The 25,901-nt window shown below is 57.1% G+C and overlaps 1 protein-coding gene across 3 annotated transcripts in view; it reads left to right on the top strand.

Annotated features, from left to right (window-relative positions):
* The window catches only part of ABCA3 (ATP binding cassette subfamily A member 3), a 45,161-nt gene extending 25,727 nt beyond the window's left edge, over positions 1 to 19,434 (top strand). For 2 of the 3 annotated variants that reach the window (XM_029220393.1, XM_029220394.1), the window contains exons 12-31: positions 292 to 421; positions 922 to 1,076; positions 1,344 to 1,499; positions 1,586 to 1,796; positions 5,205 to 5,303; positions 5,505 to 5,670; positions 6,449 to 6,632; positions 7,406 to 7,709; positions 9,974 to 10,247; positions 11,941 to 12,145; positions 12,502 to 12,721; positions 12,992 to 13,150; positions 13,428 to 13,600; positions 14,215 to 14,343; positions 14,454 to 14,648; positions 16,393 to 16,580; positions 17,054 to 17,224; positions 17,474 to 17,664; positions 17,808 to 17,881; positions 18,256 to 19,434. In XM_029220393.1, the coding sequence (XP_029076226.1) occupies positions 292 to 421; positions 922 to 1,076; positions 1,344 to 1,499; positions 1,586 to 1,796; positions 5,205 to 5,303; positions 5,505 to 5,670; positions 6,449 to 6,632; positions 7,406 to 7,709; positions 9,974 to 10,247; positions 11,941 to 12,145; positions 12,502 to 12,721; positions 12,992 to 13,150; positions 13,428 to 13,600; positions 14,215 to 14,343; positions 14,454 to 14,648; positions 16,393 to 16,580; positions 17,054 to 17,224; positions 17,474 to 17,664; positions 17,808 to 17,881; positions 18,256 to 18,387 (3,516 nt within the window). In that variant the 3' untranslated portion in view covers positions 18,388 to 19,434. Of the gene's footprint in view, positions 1 to 291; positions 422 to 921; positions 1,077 to 1,343; positions 1,500 to 1,585; positions 1,797 to 2,800; positions 2,952 to 5,204; positions 5,304 to 5,504; positions 5,671 to 6,448; positions 6,633 to 7,405; positions 7,710 to 9,973; positions 10,248 to 11,940; positions 12,146 to 12,501; positions 12,722 to 12,991; positions 13,151 to 13,427; positions 13,601 to 14,214; positions 14,344 to 14,453; positions 14,649 to 16,392; positions 16,581 to 17,053; positions 17,225 to 17,473; positions 17,665 to 17,807; positions 17,882 to 18,255 lie in introns of all 3 variants that reach the window. The other variant, XM_029220395.1, reaches the window with a different exon arrangement.
* The last annotated feature ends 6,467 nt before the right edge of the window (positions 19,435 to 25,901 follow it).

The following is a 25,901-nucleotide window of genomic DNA, read 5'->3' as shown; positions in this document are numbered from 1 at the left end:
CAGTGGATGCTCTCTGAGCTCGCCGTATACGATGCCTGGGCGTCATGGGCCTTCTAGTCCTGCCGAGACACCAGAACACCTGGGTGCTGTGGACCTGGGGTGGGGCGGAGAGCAGCAGGAAGCAGCGGGGCCTCCTCTCAGTCCTCCTCCTGCCTCTCTGTGCGCTGGTTGGTGGTACTGGGCGTGGTCTCCTCCCCAGACGCTTGGATGGGTATTCCAGAGGGGAGTAGAAGGGGCCCTTTGCAGTGAGGGGCTCCTGAAGTCTGGGGCCACCCTCTGCCTTTCCTGCAGGTGTTCAGAGTGGGGAACAAGGGCAAGGCAGCTGTCAGAGACCTGAACCTGAACCTGTATGAGGGGCAGATCACTGTCCTGCTGGGCCACAACGGCGCGGGGAAGACTACCACCCTCTCCATGCTCACTGGTAAGGGGCCCAGCCTTCATGCCCTACCCTGACCTCCAGGTCCTTCCTTCAAGGCCACCTCAGGCTGCCCCGGCCTTGTGCCCTCAGGTGGCTCTTGTCCTCCCCCTGCTGTGCTGATAGCTAGTGGAGCCCCAGGGGCTCTGGGAACAGGGTGAGAGCCTCTCAGGCCACACAGAGGCGGCCCCACCCACGCTGATTTAGTCCCAAGCCCACTCTCCTAGAAAGCCATCCTGAATGAGCCAGCCCAGCCCTAACGGTCATCCTGTCCTCCCTGAGAACAGGCTCGAGTAGGACCTGGGCTCGGAGAGCGTGGGGGATGCGCCTCTCTCATTCCTTACAAGCCACACATCCTGGCAGTGGGCATCCCCCACCCTCCTCTGTCTCCGGAGACCCACACGGCAGGGTGCACACCGTGTGAACCAGGGAGGCTCAGCACTTCTCATGCTACTGGAGGATGTTCGCGCTGAACTTGAGCCCCGGGGTCTTCTGCTCGGCCCTAGGTCTCTTTCCCCCGACCAGTGGACGGGCATATATCAGTGGGTACGAAATCTCCCAAGATATGGCTCAGATCCGGAAGAGCTTGGGCCTGTGCCCGCAGCATGACGTCTTGTTTGACAACCTGACTGTCGCAGAACACCTGTATTTCTATGCTCAGGTGAGCTGGCAGGTGACAGGATTCATGGGTCGTCGTGGTTATTCCATCACCTACATGCTCGGGTCCCCAGGGCAGCCATGTGAGCCCTTAGCCTCCCAGCAAACTGAACCTGCTCCGAGGAGGCGTTCACGAATTGTGGGGTGGGTGGGTGTCAGGACACGAGATCCAGCCTGGGGAGGGACGGAGACAGCACCATTCCAGTGCCAGCTGGACGGGCTGGCCTCCCATCAGAAGCCGCTGCCAGATCTCTGTCCCCTGCTGTGTCAGCTGAAAGGCTTGTCGCGCCAGAAGTGCCCTGAAGAAGTCAAACGCATGCTGCACATCCTCAGTCTGGAGGACAAGGGGGACTCCCGGAGCAGGTTCCTGAGCGGGGGGATGAGGCGCAAGCTCTCCATCGGCATTGCCCTCATCGCAGGCTCCAAGGTAGGGGCGGCGGGGCCTGCAGCACAGCAGCCTGGGCCTAGGACATGGCTCTGCCGTCATCACAAGCCCTTTTCTCTGCCCTCCAGGTGCTGATGCTGGACGAGCCCACCTCAGGCATGGACGCCATCTCCAGGAGGGCCATCTGGGACCTTCTTCAGCAGCACAAAAGTGACCACACCATCCTGCTGACCACCCACTTCATGGATGAGGCCGACCTGCTGGGGGACCGCATCGCCATCATGGCCAAGGGGGAGCTGCAGTGCTGCGGGTCATCTCTGTTCCTGAAGCAGAAATATGGTGAGCGGCCACAGGCAAGCAATGGGGCCGGCAGCCGAAACTCCATTCTGTGTGGGGTCAGCGTTGCTGGCCCAGTGTGCTGGAGAAAGTATCCACTGGTAACGTTCCCGAAGGGCCCCTGAGATCAAGCAGAGAGAGGCCTTCTCTAGACATCCTGTTCTGCTACCTGTGGGTAGAGACCCGAGGCCCCAGGCAGAGGGGCCTGTGAGAATGAAGAAGGAATGAAGCAGGTAGTCTTGATTTGGAGCATCATTCAGCTTTGAGCAGTGGACTAGCAGTCGAGTGCCAGGGCCACCAAGAGCAGGGGTGCCGTTGCAGAGACCAAGCCCGCTCGCCAGCCTTGCAGCTCCCAAACAAGTGAGGGGCCCACGGCACTGTCTAGGGCTGGTGGGCAGCGCATGGAGTCAGCCCCATCTTTGCTGTATGAGCATGGCTTCCCATCTCGAGGACAACTCATGGTCTAACATGGTCCTGGCATGCCAGGTCACATCCATGTCCCGCCAGCAGAAGGAGCCAATACAGAAGACCAGCACCCCACCCCCAGGACACCCCAGGATTTGCACCCCTCACATCTGCAGCTTCCTCTGACCAGCACACAGCCCTGAAAGCAGAAGGTGACCTAGTATGGTCACCATCAGGCTGGGGGGAGGCTGTAAGAGAGTGGCCTTTGTCCTTAGGTTCTGCTACCGAGAAAGCAGGGAGAAGGGGTTTTGGGGACAATTTGTACCCCAGCATCTGAGACTTGACATCTGAAGTCCAGCTCTGGTTTCATCTCCTTATCATGCTCAGCAACCCAGGTCCTCCAGCTTCTCTCCCCAGCGGGTGGAGGTGGGGTGGTGAGACCCTCAGGACAGTATTGAGGTGCCCTGAGATGCATCAATTCCAGTTCACTTGCCCCAGCTCTGCAGCCCCTTTCCCAGGAGGCTGATCTGCAGGAGCCCGGGGCCCTGGGTGGGCCAGGAGGAGAGTGGGATGCAGCCTCACTGGGCTCCTGGGTGTACCAGGCGCAGGCTACCACATGACGCTGGTGAAGGAGCCTCACTGCAACCCCGAGGGCATCTCCCGGCTGGTCCACCACCATGTCCCCAACGCCACCCTGGAGAGCAGTGCCGGAGCAGAGCTGTCGTTCATTCTTCCCAAGGAGAGCACACACAGGTACATACATGTCCCAGAGAGCGTGGACAGGTACACATCCTAGAGAGACCAAGCACAGGCACGTGTGTGTCCCAGAGCACTCACAGGTACAGATCTGAGAAGGGGGTTCAGGGGGCCTTAAGGGCTCCATGTGTAGAGTCACCCGCCCTGCACCTGTGTGGCTTGGCCAGGGGCACCTCTTAGTTCCTGGGCCTGTGATGGTCGGTATCCAGTGAATCTGCTTGCTGGGCCCAGGGTGCCAGGCCTCCCTGCGCGTCAGGGCTGTACCTGAGAAGGAGAAGAGTGGCTCATCACAGGGTGCTCAGTGCCCTGGTGCCATCCACACTCGGCACGAGGCTCGCTCCTCACACTGCAGCCACTCAGGGTTAGTGTGCAGCTGTGAACTCGTGTGTCTTCTTGGTCTCAGAATCTGAGTCATGAACACAGGCCTCATAAACAGAGCAGACTCCCGGTGTGGGGAGGTAAAAAACAAACTCTTTAAGTCACATTCAGAAACTTCGGAATAGAAGACTTAAAAGTACATTAATCTTGCTGCAATCTGGATTGAGAAATGTGGTTTTAATCACGACAGTGTTCTCTGACTCATTTTTTTTTTAATTAATTAATTTATTTATTTTTGGCTGTGTTGGGTCTTTGTTGTGCACGGGCTTTCTCTAGTTGCAGCTAGCAAGGGATATTCTTAGTTGCGGTGTGCGGGCTTCTCATTGCAGCGGCTTCTCTTCTTGCGGGGCATGGGCTCTAGGCATGCAGGCTTCAGTAGTTGTGGCTCGCAGGCTCAGTAGTTGTGGCTCGCGGGCTCTAGAGAGCAGGCTCAGTAGTTGTGGTGCACAAGCTTAGTTGCTCTGTGGCATGTGGGATCCTCCTGGACCAGGGCTTGAACCCAGTCCCCTGCATTGGCAGGCAGATTTTTTTTTTTTTTTTTTTGGCTGCGTTGGGTCTTCGTTCCTATGTGCGGGCTTTCTCTAGTTGCGGTGAGCTGGGGCTACTCTTTGTTGCGGTGCATGGGCTTCTCATTGCGGTGACTTCTCTTCTTGTGGAGCATGGGCTCTAGGCGCATGGGCTTCGGTAGTTGTAGCTTGCGGGCTCTAGAGCACAGGCTCAGTAGTTATGGTGCACGGGCTTAGTTGCTCCGCGGCATGTGGGATCTTCCCGGACCAGGGCTCGAACCCGTGTCTCCTGCATTGGCAGGCAGATTCTTAACCACTGAGCCACCAGGGAAGCCCGGCAGACGGATTCTTAACCACTGCTCCACCAGGGGAGTCCTCTCTGACTTAGATATAGTATAATTTGTTTTACACCTACTCTGTTATCACACACACGCAAATGTGCTAATGCACATCCTTTTAGAAAAATCTTTGTCAACATCTCCAATGACCCCTTAGAATAGATTCCCAATAGTGGGGTAAATTTTACCAGATTCACTTGTGGAAAGGTGATGTGTTTGACTTCCCCAGCAGTAGCATAGGGGAGTGTCCATTTACTCCACAGTTGCCAACTTTGAGTAAAATTTCTTATTAATATTTGTGTATCTAATGGGTGAAAGTGGCACACACACGTGTAATTGGCATTTTGTATTTCTTCCATTCCTGCTGGCGGGAGGTTGACCGCTTCCCGTGCTTATTGGGCTATAAGCGTCGCTTCTTCTGCGTGTTGCATGTTCACGGCTTATGTATTAACATCAACCATTTGTGTCGCAACATTTTCTAATTTGTTGCTGCCTTTTAATTTTGTGGGATTTTTTTCCCCCTGCAGATGGGATTAATGGGTTATATCTTTTCCTTTGTTATTTCTTCTTAGAAAGTACTTCCCTACCCAATAAGTAAAAGAATATTCATCAATTTCTTTTGGTTTGCTTTGTGATTTCATGTAGGTGTATAGGTATCGAAGAGTGCCTTATAGGCCAACATACTCAAAAAATGTTATGTGTGGGAATTCCTTGGTGGTCTCGTGGTTAGGATTCAGCACTTTCCCTGCTGTGGCCTGGGTTCAATCCCTGGTCGGGGAACTGAGATCCTGCTAGCTGTGCGGCATGGCCAAAAAAAAATAAAGATTATTAAAAAAGAAATGTTACATGGGGGGAGAAAGGGTGTGCAGGGGAAGAACAAAGCCTAACTTTTTTTTTTTTTTGAGAAGGCATCTCAAGGAGCTAAGCTTCCTTTGCTCCTCCCCCGTACAGCACAGAGGTGATTATTTAGAAACAAATTATCTAGAAAGTCACTGAGAAGTGACTCATCACTCGGTCTTTTTCTTCAGGTTTGAAAGTCTTTTTGCTAAACTGGAGAAGAAGCAGAAGGAGCTGGGCATCGCCAGCTTCGGGGCCTCTGTCACCACCATGGAGGAAGTCTTCCTGCGGTAAGTAAACGTGCGTCTGCATCTGTCTAGGGCTCAGCCTTGATGATTTTTCCAAAGTGTGATAATAAAGCAATCCCCTTGATTGTCATCTGGAACACCCATCTGAGGTGGACCTACAGCCCGGGGGGGTGGGCAGCAGGGCAGTGGGCCGGCTGTCAGGACCCGAGTTCACATCACAGCCCTATATTAACACTTGCACAGACTCAGCCAGGTTCCTGACACGCGCAGTGACTCAGACAGCAGAGCAGCCGAGCTCTGATCACTGGAAACTCCACTCCCACGTTGTGAGTGTGTTGGCATCTTCCCTGGGGCCCCTCCCGGGAGCACCTCAGCAGCATCAGGCTGGCCAAGCTCCTCTCAGGTCTAGGTAATGATTCCAGAGTGTGTTTCCATCTTTGATGAAGATGTGAAATTTAGCCTTCACCCCTTAGAACTACGGGGTGAGCTCCAGACGGTTAATACATTGGTCAAACATTGCTTGAATGCTTTATTTAGCAGATACAGTGCTAAGAACAAGAAATACAAAAACTGTGAGATAGATGTTTTTCCTTGAGGGTCGCATACCCTACAGGAGGCAACAGGATAAGTGAATATAAGTATAGTGCCGTTTGAGTCGGGTGGCTCCCTGGCTTCGGTGCGGCGCCAATACCAGGCTCCGCCACAAGGCCTGGCAGCCTTACCACCCACCCGCCCTCCATGCACCCGTCTCTGTCGCACCTGTCCCAGTGTTGCCCCTTCTGGAACACACTCTTCTGCTCCCTGGTCTCAGAGTGACAGTGAGCACCCCGAGCCGCGGTGTCCTGTATTGTGACAAGCCCTCCTGGTGCTGCCATCGTGCCTCAAGCCCCATCCTGTCCCTCTGGAAAGCCCGGGTTATAAATGCTGACTTCGATCAGTCTCCCTGGAAGACCAGGAGGCCCCCATGGGCAGGGCCCTGTCTAGTTGTCTCTCTCCTGGACTTTGCTTGGCTGCCATAGCTGGTGTCCTGGAGATACTTATCGATGAATGAGTGAATGAACAAATGAAGTCCCAGCTGATGGAGCAGATGGCGCTCTGCTTTAGTGCCCCTGACAGTCGCCCGCCTTTGCTGCCCCTCTCCCTCCCCGAGGAGCCGAGTTGTGACTGGGCCTCCATGTCTCGACCAGGGTCGGTAAGCTGGTGGACACCAGCATGGACATCCAAGCCATCCAGCTCCCTGCCCTGCAGTACCAGCACGAGAGGCGGGCGAGTGACTGGGCCGTGGACAGCCACCTGTGCGGGGTGATGGACCCGACTGACGGCGTCGGCACCCTGATTGAGGAGAACACTGCCGTCAGGCTCAACACCGGGGTGAGACTGCGGGACCTCGAGCACTGCATGTGTTAGAGGCCGCGGGGGCAGATGTGAGCATAGGGAGGGTCAGCACTCTGGGAAGAGGGCAGATTACAGCTCGTGCTCCCATGGGCTGGCAGGCAGAAGGAAAACCCGGAACATTTTAGTCGAGCACCTGTTGTTTCTCGTTGTTCTAACCTGGCCACTCACAAATAAGGGTGAACACTGCTTACAAGGCTAACAGTGCCCCGTGTACCGAGAGCTTAGAGCTTGCTATGTGCCCGGCACCCAGTGAGACAGAGGGCAGCACCGGTCCCATTTTACAGACAGGAAGCTGAGGCCTGGGCCAAGGTCGAATGGGCAGCACATGGCGGAGCTGGGCTCTGGTCCCTGCCGGCCTGACCTGCACTTAGAGGACAGTGAAGGGCTGAGCGAGGGGAATATAGGCAGTGGGGGGAGGTTTGTCCATTTCCTCTGCTGTGAGGTTGGCCAGAGTCCTCTGACCAGGAGCATGGGGAAAGCAGAGGCCTCAGCTCCCCTCTGGGATAGCAGAGGTTCACTTAACCTCCTTCGATGGTGGAATAGTGCCTGCCCTGCCGCCACAGCTGATGTGAGACCCCCCAGGGCCCATTTGGGACCTATGGGGATGTGTTCTTGTGAGTCTTCCATGTCATCGACTGGGCCCCAGGAGAAGCCCTGGCTCATGTGCAGACCGTGCCTGCTGCTGGAGGGCGGGGTCAGGCACTGGCTCTGTGGTGGCGGTTGTATCACCCTCATCCCCTCTGTCGCAGCTGGCCCTCCACTGCCAGCAGTTCTGGGCCATGTTCCTGAAGAAGGCCGCATACAGCTGGCGGGAGTGGAAGATGGTAACGGCCCAGGTCCTGGTCCCTCTGACATGCATCACCCTGGCCCTCCTGGCCATCAACTACTCCTCCGAGATCTTCGATGACCCCCTCCTGAAGCTGACATTGGCCGAGTATGGCAGAACCATCGTGCCCTTCTCGGTTCCCGGGACCTCTCGGCTGGATCAGCAGCTGTCAGAGCATTTGAAAGACATGCTGCAGGCTGAGGACCAGGAACCTCGAGAGGTGCTGGGTAAGGGGTGTCCCCAGGCGGCTTGGGGCCCAAGTTGTGCTGTCAGATCCTGCCTCTCAACCAAGACACTGTGGACATTTGGGGTGGTTCTTTGCTTAGCAGCATTCCTGGCATCACCCCACTCCAGACATTGCCAGGTGTCCCCTGGGGGAGAAAATCTTTGCCCTGAGTCAAAGGAAGACAAAAGTCCACGTCTCTAGGGCTAAACTATGTCCAGGCAGTCATTTACAGAAGTCAGATTCTTCAGGACCATTTACAAATGAAATATAAAACCTCAGCAATGTTTACGTTACCTTTTTTTGTTTGAGAGAACGGTCACGATATGCCTTATGTGACATGGTGTTTTCTTACCACATCCTAAAACTGAAACTATCTCGTGTCCCTGGCGGTGGCAGTTGGACACTGCCCTGGCTTTAGAGCAGGCATCGCACTCTAGTTAAATGGAATATGCTTGAAGTTTTTCACAGTTTTCTGCTCCCCCCCCACTTCCTGGCCAGCAGCTTTGAGGTTCAGCACGCTGATTGTTCCAAAATCTTGGCAGGAGTCAGGTTCCTCTTTAGGAAAATGTCGAACGTGTCGACGGCCTAGAGCAGGCCGGCACTGCCAGGGGCACCGCTGCCAGAAGGAGCTGCTGCAGCCGGAGTCCCTGCTTGGCCTGCCAGCGATCAGGGCCCTGAGTAGCCCTACTGACAGTGGTGGGCACCTTGTTTGTCACCCCCATTCCATCCCATCTTGTTTTCTGGCTGTCACTCAGCCTGGTGTGAAGATTTCAGGGCTGTCATGGTGCGTGGTGGCTCCAGGGATTTAGAACAGTACCGTAGATGCCCGGGCCTGGGAGGGTGTGGAAGGCCAGACTGCCTGCTCCCTCATGGAGCGTGGGGACTTTCAGTCCTGAGCACCTTACTGTGGGTGAATTACACTGCACCTAACGCATCTGACCCTTTTCCTTGTGTGCCAAGAGCCACAGCAGACCTTGCCAGGAGCCTCTATAACTGTCTCCATTAGGATTCACCAACGGGTCCCTGTCCCCTTGCTGACACTGGGGTCCCACAGTGTGGGTGTCATCGCTGTCCCCAGGCGACAGCTGAGTGAGAGGCAAGGCGGGAGCAATGAGCATGTGTGAGATGCTGGTTCCCTGCAGCCGCGCGGCCAGCTCTGGGCTGGGCAGTGTGTGCTCGTGAGCTAGTGGAACTGAATGCCCCCAAGGTCACTCGTGGGTGGGCAGCTGACCCCACACCCATCAGAACCCCCACTTCCTCTGTGCCACAGCTAAGGAGCAAAGTGACGGGCCTGGCATGATTAGGATTCTGTTGCTGCCCTTGGGTTGCAGGAGAATGCCAGGCATATGGGCTGCCCAGAACCCAACTGCCCAGAGAATCTGGTGTGAAGTGGAGATTCGCTGGAGCTCATCCGCGTGCCAAGAGAACAGCTCTTTCTCCCAGGGCCTTCTCCCTCAGGCCACTATTTTTAAAAACTCTTTTTTTTTTTTTTATGATTATAAAAGGGTACTTACGGGCTTCCCTGGTGGCGCAGTGGTTGAGAGTCCGCCTGCCGATGCAGGGGACACAGGTTCGTGCCCTGGTCCGGGAAGATCCCACATGCCGCGGAGCGGCTGGGCCCGTGAGCCATGGCCGCTGAGCCTGCGCGTCCGGAGCCTGTGCTCCGCAACTGGAGAGGCCACGACAGTGAGAGGCCTGCGTACAGCAAAAAAAGGGAACAAAAAAAAAAAAAAAAAGGGTACTTATTCCTTCTATGAAAACTGGAAAAACAGAGACATAGAGGGTAGCCCCTCACCCACCCCCGTGGTCCTGAGGGCTGGTCCAAGCCCACCTAGGGCCACCCGTCCCTGCACCTGACTGGGAGCTTCACCCTTCAGGCCGCTCAGAGGTTTCCACAGCTCTGACTTCTGGACCCTCACCTCCTCCTGATCCAGCCTCTTCCTGCCACGTTGACCCTGGCCCAGGTCCGGGCCTGTATCTCTGAGAGGCCCTTTAGTGTGTGTATGTGTGTGAACAGGGGGTTTGTGGGGGAGAAGGAAGAGCCTGCCCTGCCACTCAGCTCCTGTGGCTATGGGGGTGTCCCCCCCGAGGCCTGCAGCCCTAGGTCCTGCTGCTCCCACCGCGTGGCCCCATGGTCCGTGGACAGCGTGTGGGTGGAAGGTGATGCATCCTTTCTGCTGTTCCTCCGGCCCTTCAGAGCCCCACAGAGCAGGGCCTCGGAGGGGGACGCAGGACGCTGCTGACTCTGCCATTGCCCACCCCCAGGTGACCTGGAGGAGTTCCTGATTTTCAGGGCCTCGGTGGAGGGGGGCGGCTTTAACGAGCGGTGCCTGGTGGCGGCATCCTTCAGAGACGTGGGCGAGCGCACGGTGGTCACTGCCCTGTTCAACAACCAGGCGTACCACTCGCCGGCCACCGCACTGGCCATCGTGGACAACCTTCTGTTCAAGCTGCTGTGCGGCCCTCAGGCCTCCATCATGGTCTCCAACTACCCTCAGCCCCGGAGTGCCCTGCAGGCCGCCAAGGATCAGTTCAACGAGTATGTGCACTGTCCCCTCCCGCCCTCAGGACCCCATCCCCGCATGGTCAGGACCTGGCCCAGCCCAGTCAGGACCCTGCTCCCATCAGGTCGGGACCCCGCACCAGGCCTGACCACCTCGGGCACTGCCAGGGACCCCCAAGGGCCACGGCGGTAAAAACAGCATTGTTTCTGCCCTCAGGAATCTCCCAGTTCTTGGCTGGGGACTCCTGCCCCACATCCTTCTCGGCCTTCCACACTCAGCCTTCCCTTGGACAGCAGATAAGCTGGTGAGACCACAGCCCCCATACACCCAGGCCCCACGGGAGACTCCTGAGGATTTGGAGGGCTGTGCCCTCTCCCCAAATCTGCACCCGGCTCTTGCTGGCCGCTGCCCCTGGGGGATCTGAGTGTCTGCTCCCGTCCAACCTGCAGCACGCAGCTGTTGTGTGTGTTGCTGCCCCTCGGTGGCCTCGAGTCAGGGAGCCCATTGGGCATCTCTGTCTTTAGGCCTGTCACACCATCATGTGTGTGGGACTCTCCCTCTTCCTCGTTGCAGAGTCCCCAGACCTCTGGGGACCGTCCAGAGGAAGCCAGAAAAATCAATGAATTTCAGAACAATCATCCCACCTCAGGGCAGTTAATCATTGGGGGGCGGCTTCATCCCCACTTCCCATTTTAGACTGTGCCCTGGCCCTCTAGTGTCTCCCTCCCCCTCTGCTCCCTCCCACCCCCACCACGGAAGCAGAGACACAGCGGCGGTCCTCTGTTCTCGCCATGCTGGGGATCAGGCTGAGGAGTTGGGCTTAGTAGGGTGACAGTGGACAAGGAACAGGAGTTTTTGTTTTGTTGTAACAGCTCTAGGAGATATAATCCACCTGCCATACAGTTCACCTGTTCACGGTGTACAACTGAATAGTTTCTAGTGTATTCAGAGTCGTGGAGACATCACCACAATATAATTTTATTGAACGTTTTCATTATCCCTGAAAGAAACCCCAGGACCACTGGTAGTCACTCCCCATTCCTCTTTCCTCCAACTCTAAGCAGCCAGGAGTCTGCTTTCTGTCTCCGTGGATTTGCCTGTCCTGGACATTTCATGTAGATGGAATCAGATACCACGTGTGTGGCCTTTCATGACTGGCTTCTTTCACTCTCGAGGCTCATCCACGTTGTGGTAGCACTTCACTCAGTACATAGCATCCATTTGTCCCAGCACCATTTGTTGAACCTTTCGTGTTGTGGGATGTTTTAAGCTACCGAAGAATAATGCTGTCAGCGCTGGTTTCTGGAACATGTTGCTGGCACCTGAGTGTCTTGCCCACTCAAGAGCGGGGAGACGGCCACCACCCTGATACTGTGCCCGACAGCGGGTCTGACTGGGGCAGCCAGAGACAGCGAGGTGGAGGTCTCAGATCCATACCTGAGGGTCTGTGGGAGTGGGTGGCACGGGGACAGATTGAAGGCAACTGGGAGAGTGGCACGGCTGTCATTGGGGATAGGATGTCCAGAGGAGGAGCTGTTCTCAGGGGGATGGAATTTTCCTGGTGCAGAGACCCTGAGGCTCTCATGTTCTCCCTTAAACCCTTTAGTGGCTGGGCCACTGCATCACCTGCTTTGGACAGTAGTGACCCAGCACTTGATACCCCCACCTTCCCAGACATGCTGTGCTCTGTCCCTGACCTGTCGGTGCGCCCCCTCCTCACCCCCGCAGGGGCCGGAAGGGATTCGACATCGCCCTCAACTTGCTCTTCGCCATGGCGTTCTTGTCCAGCACGTTCTCCATCCTGGCGGTCAGTGAGAGGGCCGTCCAGGCCAAGCACATGCAGTTTGTGAGCGGAGTCCACGTGGCTACTTTCTGGCTCTCAGCTCTGCTGTGGGACCTCATGTCCTTCCTCGTCCCCAGTCTGCTGCTGCTGGTGAGCTGCATGGTGCTGGGGCCCTTCCCCCACGTGTCCAGGAGGCTTGCCTTGGGGACCCTGTGTGGACTGAAACCAGCCTGGGGTCCATGCTGGCAGCTCAGCCCCCGTTGTGGGAGGAGATTGGGAATGCCCTGGCAGCCCCCCTCGCCTGTCTGCACACCCCCAACCTCTGCCCCACTTTGGTAGGTAGGGCCCAGGAGCAGGTGCCCTGGTGGACAGCTCCTTGTTTCCTCAGGGAGGATGCCAGGAGAGCCTTGGAGGTGGGTGGGGGGCAGACACGGCCAGAGGGGCTGATGGGCCTGGGCTCATGTGCCCCCTGAGGGCACGCCGGCCACCTGTCTGTGCTGCTGCAGGTGGTGTTCAAAGCCTTCGACGTGCACGCCTTCACGCAGGACGGCCACGTGGCCGACGCCCTGCTGCTGCTCATGCTCTATGGCTGGGCCATCATCCCCCTCATGTACCTGATGAGCTTCTTTTTCTCGGGGGCGGCCACTGCCTACACGAGGCTGACCATATTCAACATCTTGTCGGGCATCGCCACTTTCCTCGTGGTCACCATCATGCGCATCCCAGGTGGGAGCCAGGAGACCACCTCCCTGCACTCCCATCCCCGCACCCACAGAGCCGCTCAGCCCGATGGGGGAGGCCCAGATGGGGGCACCGGGCAGGCCGGTGGGGCCGCCTGCCAGAGGTGCTGCCCCAGAGCTCTGGTGCCTGATCCCCGGGGGAGGCACAGCTGGCTATGCAGGGAACTCCGGAAACCTGCCCTTCCCGATTGCTCTGTTCTTGGAGGCAGGTGCGGTTGTCCTCCAGCGCTGACTTGTCTGTGCCTCCTCCCCACAGCGGTCAAGTTAGAAGAACTTTCCAGAACCCTGGACCACGTGTTCCTGGTGCTGCCCAACCACTGTTTGGGGATGGCGGTCAGCAGCTTCTACGAGAACTACGAGACAAGGAGGTACTGCACCTCCTCCGAAGTGGCAGCCCACTACTGCCGGAAACACAGTGAGTGTCCAGGCCTCTCTTGGGACAGCCTGTCCCCCATCACAGGCACAAGGGCCACCTCGCATGGTGAAGCCACCAAAATGCAGGAGATGCTTGGGGCCCCCGTGTGGCAGTGACACACCCTCGGAAGCCCAGTGGGCCCCGCGCCAGCGCATCCTCCACCCTGGGGGCTGAGCGCAGGCACCTCACGGTCCCAGAGAGAGGGTCGTGGGCTGGGACCCTGGAGGGGAGGGGCGCTCAGGGCATGGGCACAGCACCCTGTCCCTTGCTTGCATAGACATCCAGTACCAGGAGAACTTCTATGCATGGAGCGCTCCAGGGGTTGGCAGGTTCGTGACCTCCATGGCTACCTCAGGGTTTGCCTACCTCACCCTGCTCTTCCTCATTGAGACCGATCTGCTGTGGAGGCTGAAGGCCTGCCTGTGTGCCTTCCAGAGGAGGCGGGCGCTGGTGAGTGGTTCCGGGGCCCCCGTCTGGCCTCTGGCTGCTCTGCATTGGGCGCCCTCCAACTGAGGTTGGGCTTCCTTGAGGCCACCACACAGGGAGGGCCTCAGCACTGGCCACAGCCTGGCTGCGCGTCCACCGGCAGCGCTCACAGCCTGGGAGGGGCTGCGGCCTCACCATCCCCAGGGGCTCTCTGTCCCAAGACCCTGAAGCCATGGAGTCGAGGGAGCCTGGGGCCTCAGGGACCACGGTCTCAGTGGAGGCGTGTGGACTGGGGCGCCCTCATGTTTGTCACATACATTCTCTCCCTAAATAAACAAAACCTGTTGAAACAGCATTGGATGGACAGGAACCCCGGGCTAATTGGGGCTAAGGTATTATGACTTTTCTAAGAAAAGGGGTTTCATGGTTTTCTCCATGAGTCCTGCACCGTCCTTGTCCCTCAGGTAGTTTGTGTCTCCTCGAGGCAAATGTTAGCCCTTACAGCTGCCCAGCTCTCCTTGTGGGAGGTCTGAGTCGGCACACGTGGGGCTGAGCTGGGGTGAGTAGTTTAGCCCTACCTCCCATGGGGAAGGACCGCTCTGTTGGGAGCTCACTCTGGTGGTCTTACTCTGGAACAGACAGAAGTGTACACCCGGACGTCGGTGCTTCCTGAAGACCAGGATGTGGTGGATGAGAGGAACCGCATCCTGGCCCCCAGCCTGGACTCCCTGCTGGACACGCCTCTGATTATCAAGGAGCTCTCCAAGGTGAGGCAGGCCCTCCCTCTGCGGGTCTACCCCCCGGCCCCCCCACCCAGCTGGCTCCCGGCTGTCCGCAGGCCTCCCCACAGCTGTGTTTTCTCCTGGGCACTGTGCAGGTGTATGAGCAGCGAGCGCCCCTCCTCGCCGTGGACAAGGTCTCCCTCGCAGTCCAGAAAGGGGAGTGCTTCGGCCTGCTGGGTTTCAATGGAGCCGGCAAAACCACGACTTTCAAAATGCTGACCGGGGAAGAGACCATTACTTCTGGGGACGCCTTTGTTGGGGGCTACAGCATTAGCTCTGACATCGGGAAGGTGGGTACAGCCAGGGAGGCAAGAGGAAGGGCACCCGGGAGGTAGGGATGGGGCTTGTCTCTGGCTCATGGTTCATGGACAGCAGGATGAGGCAGTGACCACGGCCAAAGGTAAGCAAGTGATGAGGAGAAGACTGAGGAGATTACAGCCCCCTCGGCCAGAAGGGACCAGGCCTGGCAGGCGGGCCGAGACCGGGTCCCTCCCAGAGAAGCGGCTTCTCTGGACCTGGGCACAGAGTGGCACCCACAGAACTCTGCCCACTGGAAAGAACTCTAGTCTGTGCGCGTAGATTTATAATAATGGTGTTCTGGGCTGTTCAAACCAGGCGTTCCACTGAGAACCAAAAGCAGGATAAAATGTTAATGACAAACCACATGGTTAAGAGCATCTAAGAGCCCGAGGCATGGTGAAGACCTCCGCAATCTGCAAGCCCCGAGAAGCTCCACGGGAGCGCCCCTGCACAGAGGGCGCTGTGGTCCCAGTGACTTGGTTTAGGGACCTTACCGAGTGTATGGGGCAGAAACAAAGGGCCACCCCTGTAGGTTAGGATGAAGCAGGCCACCCTCCTGCTCTCCCTACCCCCAGGGATTGCATGGACGGTTTCCCGTGTGCTGAGCAGGGCAGGGGAAGGAACAGAGAAGGTGCCTGTGCCTGGGAATGACTGCATCTCCTGAACTGGCAGCAGGGGCTTCCAGGTGGCTCTGCCCCCACACTGCAGCTCACACCCTCTCTGCAGGAAGGCTTTCATCCTAGGCCTCCAAGAGCCCCTCGCATAGTGCTTCAAGGCCTGTGAGCAGTGCACAAGCAAAGCAAACAAAGCAGACAGGGTGCTGTGGCTGGAGCCACAGACACAAGGGCTCCACAGCAGGACAAGCCCACCGCTTTGGATTTGCCATTACCAGACCCAAATTATGAAACAACTGTGTTACTATGTTCAAAGAAATAGACAAGATTGAAATTATATGCAAGGAAGAGGAAACTGTAAATGTGATCTAGGAAATGGAGGCAAGGTGAGAAGCCTGAAATACGTTTGATCTGGTTCCCGCAAGAAAGGAGAGAACGGGGGGAAAGGTAGTAACTGCCATGGTCATGGCCAAGAACTTTCCCAGACCAATTAAGAACAGATTCCGGAAGTCTAAGAACCCCAAAGAGGTTAAAGAAAAAGAAACCATATCTCTGGAATCCACAGAAACCAGGCTTGCCTGTCCCCACCAGCTGCCGAATGTGGCTGGAGGTGGAGGCCTGCCACGCAGCATCCTGGCTGTGCTGAACGTAGCCACTTGCTCCAAGACCAGCTACCATGCCATCTGCCCAGGTGACACCCCACCCCAAAGGTGTTGCCAGCAAACATCTCTTAACAGAGGAGGAAAAAGAAAGGTCCCAGCACACATTAGATGTTTGTCAAGCGTCTAATGAACGGGTATCTGTCAGCCGTAAAGCATTGCATGGACACGGTCACTTTGTATAATCAATGCATTCTTGTACCCGTCTGCCCCTGTGCTGCCCGGGGTAGACTGGTCTCTGGCCTGTCTCTGACCCCTGGGTGGGGGGCAGTCTGGGTCCCGGTGCCTACCCGGCCACTGAGCCAGCCGAGCCCCTCCAGCAACCCCAACAAAGTGCTGCTCGGCAAACTTTGGCAGTGGGAGGCCGCCAGGGCCTGTGCACCAACTGAGGGACCACCCTAGACAGATCCCCTGAGAGAAACCCTCTGACCTGCTGTCTCCTGGCTGTGCTCCAACCCCAGATGCGGCAGCGGATTGGCTACTGCCCCCAGTTTGATGCCCTGCTGGACCACATGACGGGCCGGGAGACACTGGTCATGTACGCCCGGCTCCGGGGTGTCCCCGAGTGCTACATTGGTGCCTGTGTGGAGAACACGCTGCGGGGCTTGCTCCTGGAGCCGCATGCCAACAAGCTGGTCAGGACATATAGGTGCGCCTGCGTCCCAGCCCCTGCCCTGCCCCCCGCCTCAGTGACCTCAGGCCTTCCCAGGGTGGAGTCAGGCTCTCCATTACCATAGAGCCAGGGGCACTCGGGTCAGGGGCTGGAGCTCCCACCCATCATTCCAGGATCAGTGAGGATTTGGCAGCATGGCCCAGGCAGGTCCAGATGAGAGGGGCTGCCTCTCAGGTTCCTGCTACCTGGAGGCACAGCCAGGACCTCCTGTCAGGCCCCCTTAGATGCAGACAGGTGGTGTTACTGCTCTGTGTGGGGCTGTGGACCGACCCCCTGGGCACAGCTCCCTCTAGGGCTTCCTCCTCTATGAAGTGGGCTTTCCAGGCATGCTCACCTCATTCTTCCTCACCTGAGACACTCTGCCATCACTGGGCCCGGTCCTGTGCTGGGACCCGGGGAGCCCACGCTAATCATCCGCCTTGCCTTCCCCTGCACCCCCTCTGCCCCAGCGGCGGCAACAAGCGGAAGCTCAGCACCGGCATTGCCCTTCTTGGAGAGCCAGCAGTCGTCTTCCTGGACGAGCCGTCCACTGGCATGGACCCCGTGGCCCGGCGCCTGCTCTGGGACACCGTGGCAAGGGCCCGCGAGTCTGGAAAGGCCATCATCATCACCTCCCACAGGTAAAGCCAGGACCGGGGCTGTAGGAGGGGTGGGCCGGGAGGGGTTGGGTGGACAGAAGACCTGTCAGCATCTGGTGAAGAGTCTGAGGAGAATCCCTAGGCTCTACCATGTGGGCCACATCCTGAGCATGGGAATCAGGAACAGCCTGATCTGGGCATCAGTACTTTCCCATGTGCACAGCTTTTGATGTGGAGGGTGGGCATCAGCATTCCCCAGTGCTATATCAGGCCTCCACTCCCTCTCCCCAGCATGGAGGAGTGTGAGGCCTTGTGCACCCGGCTGGCCATCATGGTGCAGGGCCAGTTCAAGTGCCTGGGCAGCCCACAGCACCTCAAGAGCAAGTTTGGCAGTGGCTACTCCCTACGGGCCAAGATCCGGAGTGACAGGCAGCAGGAGGCCCTGGAAGAGTTCAAGGCATTCGTGGACCTGACCTTCCCAGGTGTGTGCTGCTGTGCAGAGGTCATCTGTGCGTCTGTCCATCCCTGACCCCTGGGACGAGGGCTACAATTCCAGGGGCCTGGGCCGCCCTCCCCTGGCCATCCAGCCCAGCCCTCAGGGGGACACGGTCTCTCCTTTGTGCAGGCAGCGTCCTGGAAGATGAGCACCAAGGGATGGTCCATTACCACCTGCCTGGCAATGACCTCAGCTGGGCGAAGGTGAGCTTGGGCCCCACTGGACCTCCAGCAGTTGCTCCTTCTCCAGCCAGCTGTTTCCAAGGAGGAATCACTTTCAGTTTCTGCTCTAACACTCACCCTAATATTTGCTAGGTTTGAGGGTTTATACCTCAAATATCTGAGTTGGAAAAAAAATGGTGCAAAAAAGGAGACTGGCCCAGAAAGGTAACACGTCTTGCCCAAAGGTCATACTCTGAGCTGGGAAGAGTCAGGAGGAAGCCTGGTGCTGGGGCCTGCTCACCCCGTGCAGGGGTAGGACCTCTGGTGACCTTACCATCCCCTATGGCCAGAGGAGTCCCAGACCAGCTGAGGAGCCAGGCCCTGCCTTGTTAACAGTGGCTTTTCTGCTTCCAAAGGTGTTTGGTGTTCTGGAGAAGGCCAAGGAGAAGTATGGCATGGACGACTACTCTGTGAGCCAGATCTCGCTGGAGCAGGTCTTCCTGAGCTTCGCCCACCTGCAGCCACCTGTTGAGGATGAGGGGCCGTGAGGAGCCGGGCTCACGGATGGGCATCCTCTCTCGCTCCGAGTTCACCTCATCCTGCACCTTTATTTCTGATCACTGTTTTCTACAATGGATTCAAGAATCAAGGCACAGTATGGACCGGGTGTGTCGCGCCCTCACGCCGGGAAGCAGCATGGGAATGTCCGCGTCTCAGGCATTCTGAAGCCCGCTGTCCAAAACTCAAGATCCCCACCAAGAGCGTGTCGGGCAGTCTGTGCGGGCAGGCTGCGGGGTCTGGGCGGAGAGCTGTCCCGGAAGGGGCCTCACTGACCCAGGGGTCAAGAGTACCCAGCCATATCCCTGCATTTGCACCTGGCACGGAGCTTCCCAGGGGAGGCCTGCAGGACAGTGGGCATCGGGCTCACCAGGCTGCCCAGGATGGACAGAAAGATGCCTGTCGCTGTCCTCAGGGGAGATGCAGCTGAATTAGGCACTGAGGTCTTGGTTTCCAGTGCAGCTGGGTGTCCTGGAGTCCCTCTCCTGAGAGGGTGGACACTGCACCAGACAGAGCCGGCCTTGAGCCCGGTGTCATCCCACCAGCATCTTCCAGAGTGACCAGTGAGGGGAGGGGTGAGCCACGGGCCGGGAGGCCAGTTGGGGACCACCATGGGGCTGAGCGGCCACCCATGGAGGGCACACCTAGTGCGTGGTGACTGTCCGCAAAATAAAGGCTGGGAGGGAACATGACCGTGGTCTGTGAGTCACGAGGTGGGCCCGTGGGCCCCGTCACCCAGCGCAGTCCCAGCACGAGCCTCCTGTATCAGGTTCCAGACAAAAACAAGTGCTCGTTTTTCCCGATACGTAGTCAATTTACAGAACTTGCTGCTGTGGAATAAGCCAAAAATGCAAGTGCACAATCAGGGTAGCTAAATGGCCACCTGGAAGACCCTTCGTCCAGGGTGAGAAAAGAGGCATGTAGGGTTGGCAGAGGAGGGTGTGGAGGTGGGTGGGCAGGAGGCCTTTGGCTCCAGGGCCACTTGGCTTTACACCATTTTCCAGGAGAGTTTTCTTCAGCATCAGCTCCCTTTTATTAATAAGACACACTCATTTCTTATGGCTTTTTTTTTTTTTTTTTTTTGCGGTACGCAGGTCCCTCACTATTGTGGCCTCTCCCGTTGCGGAGCATAGGCTCCGGACGCACAGGCTCAGCGGCCATGGCTTACGGGCCCAGCCACTCCGTGGCATGTGGGATCTTCCCAGACCGGGGCACGAACCCATGTCCCCTGCATCGGCAGGCGGACTCTCAATCACTGCACCACCAGGGAAGCCCAATGGCTTTCTTTTTAACCTTTTTTTTTTAGTGGTTTGAGAGACGGCAATTTTTATTTGTTTGTTTATTTATTTATTTATTTATTTAGCTGTATTGGGTCTTCATTGCTGTGCACGGGCTTTCTGTAGTTGTGGCGAGCAGGAGCTACTTTTCATGGCAGTACGCGAGCTTCTCATTGCGGTGGCTTCTCTTGTTGCGGAGCACGGGCTCTAGGCACACGGGCTTCAGTAGTTGTGGCTCATGAGCTCTAGAGAGCAGGCTCAGTAGTTATGGGTCAGGGGCTTAGTTGCTCTGTGGCATGTTGGATCTTCCCGGACTAGGGATCGAACCCATGCCCCCTGCATTGGCAGGAGGATTCTTAACCACTGTGCCACCAGGGAAGTCCTTATGGCTTTCTAAATTTCTGTGATTTGAATCTCTGTGCCTTTTACATTACCTTAGAATTCATAGGTTTAGAAAAGACTTGTTTTCATCACTCTGGTTCATTTGGTACAGTTTCAAATTTGCATTTTTATCATTCTCTCAAAGTTTATGAACGTTGCAAATAGTTTCTTGTAGCTCTTTTATTCCCTTTAAGATTCTTCCAACCATCATCATTTAGTTCCATATTATTAAAAAATAACAACAACAACAACTTAGGGGTGGTTGTGGTCCTAATCGTTGCCCAGCAGCAAGCATCTTCTGAGAGGTGGGCTGTGACTTGTCTGCAGGTGTGTGGCAGCTGTAGGTTTACTGGTCAAGGGAGGAGGGCAGAGGCCAGCATGGCCTGGCCACGTGTCCTCATGCAGGGCATCCTGGCCTTGTTTTTCAGCCTATGTGTTAAAGATTTAGAAATTTGACATTTTTCCCTTCAATGTCACAAAACAGGGTGTGAGGAAAGGTGCTTAGGACTGAAGGAACAGCATATCTGAGGCACACGCATGAGATCAGATTGCACGGGTCCAGGGAGAGGTGGGTTTGTTGACGGGAGATGAGGTGGAGAGACTGGCAGGATGGAAGCAGGGGCTGTCGTGATCGGAAACCCCTTTTGGAAGACAAGTCAGCAGCCGTGGAGAGGATGATGGAGTCACAGCCAAGGCTGCAGCAGTGGGGACAAGATGGGAGGCACACGGCAGTCATGGGAGAGGAGCCCACGACTGTATCCACGCGTGGAGCTTGGGCAGTTGCAGGAGAGACAGTTAGGAAGGACCCCAGGAGCAGCAGACAGGTGCCGCTGTTAGGGTCCACGCAGCACCCCCAGGTCATCTGCGAGTCTGCTGGAAACCCACCATTGGGCCCAAGTGTCCTCAAAGAGCCAGGATTGGGGCCTTAGAAGCCCCCAGCCCTGGTGGTTTGGTTTGAGCTGTGGCACCTCCAAGCCCAGGGGCAGGGCAGGACCCACCAGCTCCCTAACAGGAGAGTCGGCCTACCCACACCCCTGCCACCTCCTGCTCCATGCCTATTCCACTTTACTCAGATCTCCAGGCCCAGATGGTCCCTAGAGATGCTGGCCCCAAACAGTTGCCACATCTGCCAGGGCCAAGGTCCTGCCTTCCCTGCCCTGCACAGTCTGGTCCGGGGCTCCGGAGGTCTAGAGACCACGTCAAGGCTGAGAGCGAGGCCTGTGGAAAAGTCCTGCCGGGCCCCACGGTGGCTCAACTGAGACAGTCAGTGGACACATGGGCTGTCCTACAGCCTGACAGCTGCACCCAGAACCGAGGACCCTGAGGAAGGAGGAGGGCATCCTTGCGGGGAGGAGGGGAGCACCTCCTCTGCCTTCACCATGGGAAAGGGCTGCCGGGCAGCAGGTTACAGGAACAGCTCCTGTGGAAAAAAGACTCTGCAGTGGCCTTACTGCACACATCAGAAAACTACACCGCGGTGGTTTACAAAAGACAAGAGTTTATTTCTCTGCCAAGTACGAAGTCCAGAGAAGGCAATCTAGGCATTCCATTACCAGTGGTCAAGGTCTCAGGGAGCCAGACTCCATCTGCCTGCTCCATCCAGGTGCAGGCCTCCCTCCTCAAGGTCACCTTTCAGGGCCAAGGTGCCAGTGAGACTTCCAGATGGAGTGAGCAGGAAACAGGGTGAGGAGCGGGAGGGCACAGCTGGCCGTCAACGTGCTTCTGCGTCTTTGTCATCATCCAGAATGCAGACACATGGCTGCACCAGAAGAGGGCGCTAGGACATGCAGTCTTATATTTACCCGGGCACCCCCCGCAAAAAAAACCTCAATACCGCAAAAAAAAACCCCAATACCAGGACACAACTGCAGTCTCAACCGTGATTGTAGAAGGCAGGCTGGCTTCCTCAAGGAATTGGTCCACCCATGCATGCCTTCCTTGTCCACCTGAGCTGGTGAGACCCCGCTTCAGCCAGGAAGACCTGGGTATGGCCGCTCTGTGGCCCTACCCCAGGGTCCATTTCCCCATCCACCACCCTGCCAACAGAGTGCCCTAGCCCTTTGGCTGCAGGGGCTCAGAAAAGCAAAACAAACTGGACAGTTTCTTTCTGGGAAAATTCCAATCCCAGATCTTTAGCCTAGAACTTGAGGGGAAGCCAAGGTCACCCAAGTCCCTGGGACCCCTGACCCAGTCTCACAAAGCAGCAGGCAAGAGTGAGGCAGACAGCCCAGCAAAATCGAGGAGTGAGCCAAGGCCAGCACCTGGAGGGCAGGCTGGAAGGAAGGTCCGGGGGTGGCCACAAACCATCTGGGGATGACCACACCCACCAGGTGGAGGAGGAGCTGGCCCTGTCTGCTTGGCCTGGACTCACACACCCCCAGCCCGGCTTGAACTCAGGCCATTCCTTGAACACAGAGGCGGTGACGGCCCATGCCCCAGGGGAGTCAGACTTGACACCTGTGGGGCCAGAGCCTGGGAATGAGGGGGAAAGGTTTCCAAAAGGCTAGCCCGGGGCTAGACTGCCAGCCAGGACAGCCGATTCCTGCTGCTCCATCTGAGTGACACCTGCGCCAGCTGCTGTTCAGCTCACCTCCGGGGACCAGTGCAATGCTCACGGCATAAGCTAGCAAGGCCCTGTAGGACCCTCACTCCCACACAGATCTGTCAGTGTGAAGGTGAGCACCACCCATGCTCATCCAGACCCTGCTGGCCGTGCTAAGAGCCAGAGCCATACCTGCAGACAGGGACACTCCTGGGTAGACAGCCTGGGCCCACCTGGGTCCAGAGGGGCTAAACACCCACTCCATCAAGGAAAAGACCCACAGGGGTTCCATGAGGTACCTCCAACACCAAAGTTAGGGTTAGGCTGCTCACCCAAGCCCACAGCTGAGGCCAGCAGGCCGAGTGTACAACATCACCCCTCCAGACACAAGGCCCCATTCCCTGAACCTTAGCTCAGGTCTGACCCCAAACCCTGGAATGTGCAAGCTCCTGCAGCCCCTCTCCCATCCCCACTGGAGGGCAGAGCACCCTAAGGGGGTTTCAGGGTAAAGGTGGGCCTGGAGACTGCTTGAGAAAGGGCACCAAGACGGCAGTCCAGGTCCCCACAGGCCCCCCAGGAGAGACAGCCAGGAGGCAGCACAGCACTGGGCCCTGGAGTCTCATCCACACATGATGGGCACACGTGGCCTGGGCTTCAAGCAGGCTGGAAGAGGGGCTGAAGCTGGGGGTCGGGCCCAGGGAGCGGGGGCCCTGCCTTCCTTCTTCAACACACAGGGCCGCCCAGGCCCCACTCCTGGGGCCCGGCCCACACCCCAAAGATGCCAGCATTAGATGCCTCCAAGGTCGGAGAAGCCCCAAATCCACTGGCTGCAGAGCCCAGAGTAGGCATGGGGCAGGCCTGAGCAGCTCACCCAGAGCCCAGCACACCTGCTCCCCTTCTCTGGCCGGGCCCCTCCCTGTCCCCTGTGACAGCCCCAGGGTGGGCAGCTCAGATATCACTACCCTTGACCTCCTTAGGGCAGAAATGGACATGCGGTTTAGGGCATGAAAACCAGCACAAGCTCCCAAGCCCACCGCTTAGCAGCCCTAGGCCCTGTAGCCCCTCCAGCGGGCAGCCTGTTCCGCCCATGGGGCCCCAGGATCTGACGCCCCCACACCTTGGAGACGCAGAGCCAGGGAGGCCTCACCACAACTCCAGACCCTCATTGGCTGGCTGGCCCTTTCATATCCAGCCTGACCAACCAGAAGGACAGGCCAGTGCCTCCTCCTGGGTGCCTCCTTCTGGGCTCCTTCAGGGGCTGCAGGCATTCACCCCCACAGACAGAAGCCAGGCCTCTTGACCCGCCCCTCTTCTGATGCCTCCTCCAGGGTCACCTAGACATCACAACTGCCTTGACCCCACCCAAACCCCTTTCTTCCACTTGGCCAGACCATGCCTGCCCTTGGCACAGAGCCTGTCAGCAATGGGTAGAAGTGCTTCCTTGACATGGTTTGCAAGTGGATGCAATGCCTGCTCAAAGCTCCTGTGTGGCCCACTGTGACCTCCAACACAACCCAGGCCATCCCTGGCCCTTTCAGTGTGCCAGGTTACTAGCCTCCAAGGGCAGGCACTGCGGAGGCCTCCAGGCCAATAGAGAATAAAGGCAGGGGGATATTCTGCCTTGATGTGGGTATATCCTCAAACTGAGTGCAGCCCCACATTGTCAGCAGGTGGCCCTCGGCCCTGGGGGAAAGGGAGGGGGGCTCAAGACACTGGCCAGAGCCCACAGGATGCTTGTGGTGTAAAGCTCCAGGCCTGGGGCTTGTTTGCCCAGTGCCCTGTCCCAAGGAGCCCTGCCCCACCCCCTCCATCAAACCTGGGCCAAAGACCTCCTGAGGTCCCCGAAGACCACAGCTCCCTGGCCCTCAATTCCCATGGCTTCAGCAGGTTAGCATTGGGGGTTGGGAGGGGAGAAACCCAGGACTCCTGGAAGGCTGGGGTCGGGGGCCCTCCAGAGTTTTATTTTCTCATGTTCCTTCCAAACACATTCTGCTGATTCTCAAAATGGCAAAAGCCAAGATGCTCAAATATTAAAGCTCAACAGCTGATAGCACACTTGATAATAAAATCAATAATATTTAGAAACAAATTTGATTAAATTCATAAATGAATAAATCATGCTTTTAAATTTAATACGAAATGTGTTAAAATTTATATGCGTGCCAAATTCTACTACTTTAGAGCGTTAACAACAACAAAAAAACTGAAGGGGGGACTTCCCTGGTGGTCCAGTGTTTAAGACTCCATGCTTCCACTGCAGGGGGCATGGGTTCGATTCCTGGTCAGGGCACTAAGGATCCTGCATGCTGTGTGGCAGCAGCCAAAAAACCGAAACCAGAAGGGGCTATCCGCCCAGCTGGCTGTGTCCCCATCCTCCTTTTGCCACAGTGGGGATCATGGGCTTGCCCCATCCCCACCTAGAGTGTCACTGTGTCCCTGGGCAAAGGCTCTGGATTTGGGGCCTTTCGGGCACACACTGACGTGGCCCTGAATATGTGGGGCTCCAATGTGCTGCCGTGGCCTCCTCACAGACTTCCGTGTGCTGCAGGCCTGGCTCATCAAGGCCACACCATCCCCAACACCGACCCTCTGGGTCTCTTCACTGATGCACGGCCAGGGATACCCTTCTGTTCCACTTATGCCTCCATTAGTGGCCATGGCAGATGTGACAGTGATGCAGAGATAAAGGCCCCCTCCTCCCCAAATCTAAATGCAAAGGGAGAACCAGACCCAGACTGACTCTGCCTGCCAACCCCCACCTCCAGGAGTGTGTTGGTGCCTAGGCAGAGAGGATTCAAAAGGCAGGCTGCTCCTCCAGGACTCTCTTTTGTCCCCAACTTCTCAGACACTCCTCGGCCCAGGGTGAGGTGTTAGGGGCACACTTGACACCCTGGACAGGGCCAGAGGAACTGGATGAAGGAAAGGAGTCACTATCCACTGGCTGGGAAAACCACATGGAGCAGAAAGCAATGACCTGCAGACTACAAACATAGGTATACCCATCCATCGGGGCCACTAAGGCTCATCCTGGACTCTCCTGTCCTTTCCCCTGACATTTCATCCATCTCCAAGCCTCACTGGTTCCTCCCCCCACCAAATCAGCACCTTGGATCTGTTCCCCTCTCTTCCTTGGGACACCCACCTGTTCACACGGCGTCTGGGACGGGGGTGCGCCTTCCCTGCCCCCAACTAACAGTCACGCAGTTTTGACTGCTTACCAGGCACAGCGCGGGAGAAAGAGGGACATAGCGGTAAACAAACCTGCAAGCCCTGATGCCCTCAGCGCCGGTTTTACTCCGACAGC

This window comes from Monodon monoceros, unplaced genomic scaffold, assembly GCF_005190385.1.
Source record: "Monodon monoceros isolate NGI ecotype Baffin Bay Population unplaced genomic scaffold, NGI_Narwhal_1 Super_Scaffold_13, whole genome shotgun sequence".
In the NCBI taxonomy this organism is placed as follows: Eukaryota; Metazoa; Chordata; class Mammalia; order Artiodactyla; family Monodontidae; genus Monodon; species Monodon monoceros.
This window is presented reverse-complemented; position numbering and strand designations above follow the sequence as displayed.